Source organism: Phoca vitulina, unplaced genomic scaffold (assembly GCF_004348235.1).
Source record: "Phoca vitulina isolate PV1807 unplaced genomic scaffold, GSC_HSeal_1.0 scaffold62, whole genome shotgun sequence".
Classification (NCBI taxonomy): Eukaryota; Metazoa; Chordata; class Mammalia; order Carnivora; family Phocidae; genus Phoca; species Phoca vitulina.
The window spans coordinates 6118872-6121854 of NW_022589765.1; the positions used below are offsets into that span (position 1 = coordinate 6118872).

Consider the following 2983-nt stretch of genomic DNA (forward strand, 5'->3'; position numbering starts at 1 on the left):
TCAACTTGGAAGGCGACAGCAACAATGCAGGCTACATCAACTTGGAAAGCGACATCAACAATGAAGGTGACATCAACTTGGAAGGTGACATTAACTTGGAAGGCGACATCAACAATGAAGGCGACATCAACTTGGAAGGCGATATCAACAAGGAAGGCGATATCAACAAGGAAGGCGACATCAACTTTGAAGGCGACATCAACTTTGAGGGCATCAACTTTGAAGGCGACATCAACTTTGAAGGCGACATCGGCGGTGAAGTCGTCGTGAGCCATGAGAGCGAAGGGAACCACGAGGTCGGCGGTGGCGTCCAGGAGCTGGGGCAGCAGCAGCCTGAGGAGCTACCCCAAGCGGCGGCGGCTGAGGTTCCGCTGCCCGGGAGCAGGCAGCGAGGAGCCCAGCGCATTAAGTTCACGCCGCAGCAGGTTCAGGAGCTGGAAAACTTTTTCCAGCACACCCAGTACCCAAATGTGCTCATGAGGTAAGAAGCTTGCCCCGGAGGTGCCGGGTTCTCCAGGGACCTTGGGCTCATTTCCAGGCGTCTTTGTTTCTCCCCTACCCCTCAGCCTCCTTCTTTCCCTCCTAAACCAAAAATGCCAAGGGTTGAGGGAAGGAGAATGCCTTCTGTGCATCAAGGGAAATATTTTTATACAGTAATTACGTGAAACGAGTCTGGAAACTGTGGTGCGTGGTCTTTTTGGTTTTGCTTTTTAAATTGTGGTAGGGGCGCCTGGCTGGCTCAGTTGAGAGAGCGCGCGACTCTTGACTCCGGCGCGCGCTCGTAAAAGCCTCACATTGGGAGTAGAGATTACTTAAATAAACTTAAAAAAAAAAAAAAAAGACTGGGGGCTCAGTCGTTAAGCGTCTGCCTTCCGCTCGAGTCATGATCCCGGGGTCCTGGGATCGAGCCCGCATCAGGCTCCCTGCTCCGCGGGTGTCTGCTTCTCCCTCTGCCTCTGCCCCTCCCCCTGCTTGTGATCTCTCTCTCTCCCTTTTTCTCTCTGTCAAATAAATAAATGAAATCTTAAAAAAAAAAAAAAAAAGACTTAAAAGACTTGTGGTAAAATAGGGGCTCCTGACTGGCTCAGTCAGAGGATCGTGGAGCTCTTAATCTCGGGGGTCATGAGTTTGAGCCCCACTTGGGTGTAGAGATTCCTTAAATTAATTAATTAATGAAATTTTTTTAAAAGACTTAAAAGACTTTTAAAAAATTGTGGTAAAATAGGGGGCCCCTGCCTGGCTCAGTCGGAGGATCGTACAGCTGTTGATCTTGGAGTTGTGAGTTGGAGCCCCACTTTGGGTGTAGAGGTTACTAAAAAAATTTAACAAACTTTAAACACAATAAATTGTGGTGAAATATATGTAAAGATAAAATTTATGATCGTAACCATTTTTAAGTGTACAGTTCAGTAGTAGTTAAGTACACTTACATTTTTGTACAACTAATCTCCAGAACTCTTTTCACCTTGCAAAACTAAAAGAATACAGTGAACAACTCACTATTCCCCCATTTCCCACAGCCCCTGGCAATCACCTTTTTACTTTGTGTTTTAATGAATTTGACTACTGTAGGTTCCTCTTTTAAGTGGAATTACACAGTGCTTTTCTTTTTATGACTGGTGGATTTCACTTAGTATGATGGCCTCAGGGTTCATCCATGATGTAGCATGTCTCAGAATTTCTTTCCTTTTTAGGGCCGAGTAATATTGCATTGTTTGTAAATACCATATTTTGTTTATCTATTCATTTATTGATGGGCACTTGAGTTGCTTCTATTGTGAATAATGCTGCTGTGAACGTGGGTGTGCAAATAGCAGTTGCAGTCCCTGTTTACAATTATTTTGGGTATATACCCAGAAGTGGAATTGCTGGATCATATGGTCATCCTGTTTTTAGTTTTTTTTTTTTTTTTAAGATTTTATTTATTTATTTGAGAGAGAGAGTGAGAGAGAGAGCACAAGACGGGGGAGCGGGAGAGGGAGAAGCAGACTTCCTGCTGAGTAGGTAGCCCGATGCGGGACTCGATCCCCGGACTCCAGGATCATGACCTGAGCCGAAGGCAGTCGCTCAACCAACTGAGCCACCCAGCGCCCTGTTTTTAGTTTTTTAAGCAGCTGCCCTGCTGTGTTCCACAGTGGCTGCACCATTTTACATTCTCACTAGCAGTGCACAAGGATTTCAGTTTCTTCACATTCTTGTTAACGCTTGTTATTTTCTTTTTCTTTTCTTTTCAGTGCGAGAGAGTGTGTGTGCGAATGGTGGGAGGGGCAGAGGGAGATAGAGAATCTTAAGCAGGCTCCACACTCACCAGGAGCCTGATGCAGGGCTGGATCTCCCAACCCTGAGATCATGACCTGAGCCAAAATCAAGAGTTGGATGTTAAACCCACTGAGCCACTCAGGCGCCCCAACACTTGTTATTTTCTGTTTGTTTTTTTTTAAGATTTTATTTTTAAGTAATCTTTACACCCAATGTGGGGCTTGAACTCACAACTCCGAGATCAAGAATTGTACGCTCGGGATGCCTGGGTGGCTCAGTGGGTGCCCCTGTTTTTTATGTTAGCCATCTCAATGGAGGTGAAGTGGTATCTCATTGTGGTTTTCTTTTTAAGAAGATAAACTTTAGGGGTGCCTGGGTGGCTCAGATGGTTAAATGTCTGCCTTCGGCTCAGGTCATGATCCTGGGGTCCTGGGATCGAGCCCCACGTCGGGCTCCTGGCTCGGCAGGGAGCCTGCTTCTCCCTCTCCCTCGGCCTCTCCCCCTGCTTATGCGCTCTCTCTCTGTATCTCTGTGTCTCAAACGAATAAATAAAATCTTTAAAAAAAAAAGAAGATAAACTTTAATTTTTAAAAAGATTTTATTTATTTATTTATCAGAGAGAGCACAAGCAGGGGGAGCGACAGGCAGAGGGAGAAGCAGGCACCTCTCTGAGCAAGGAGCCCAATGTGGGACTCGACCCCAGGACCCTGGGATCATGACCTGA

The 2983-nt window shown here is 46.0% G+C and overlaps 1 protein-coding gene across 1 annotated transcript in view; it reads left to right on the forward strand.

Annotated features, from left to right (window-relative positions):
* The window catches only part of RHOXF1 (Rhox homeobox family member 1), a 779-nt gene extending 294 nt beyond the window's left edge, over positions 1 to 485 (forward strand). The window contains exon 2 of the mRNA XM_032391408.1: positions 13 to 485. Coding sequence (XP_032247299.1) covers positions 13 to 485 — 473 coding nt within the window. The remainder of the gene's footprint in view (positions 1 to 12) is intronic.
* Positions 486 to 2983: the final 2498 nt, after the last annotated feature.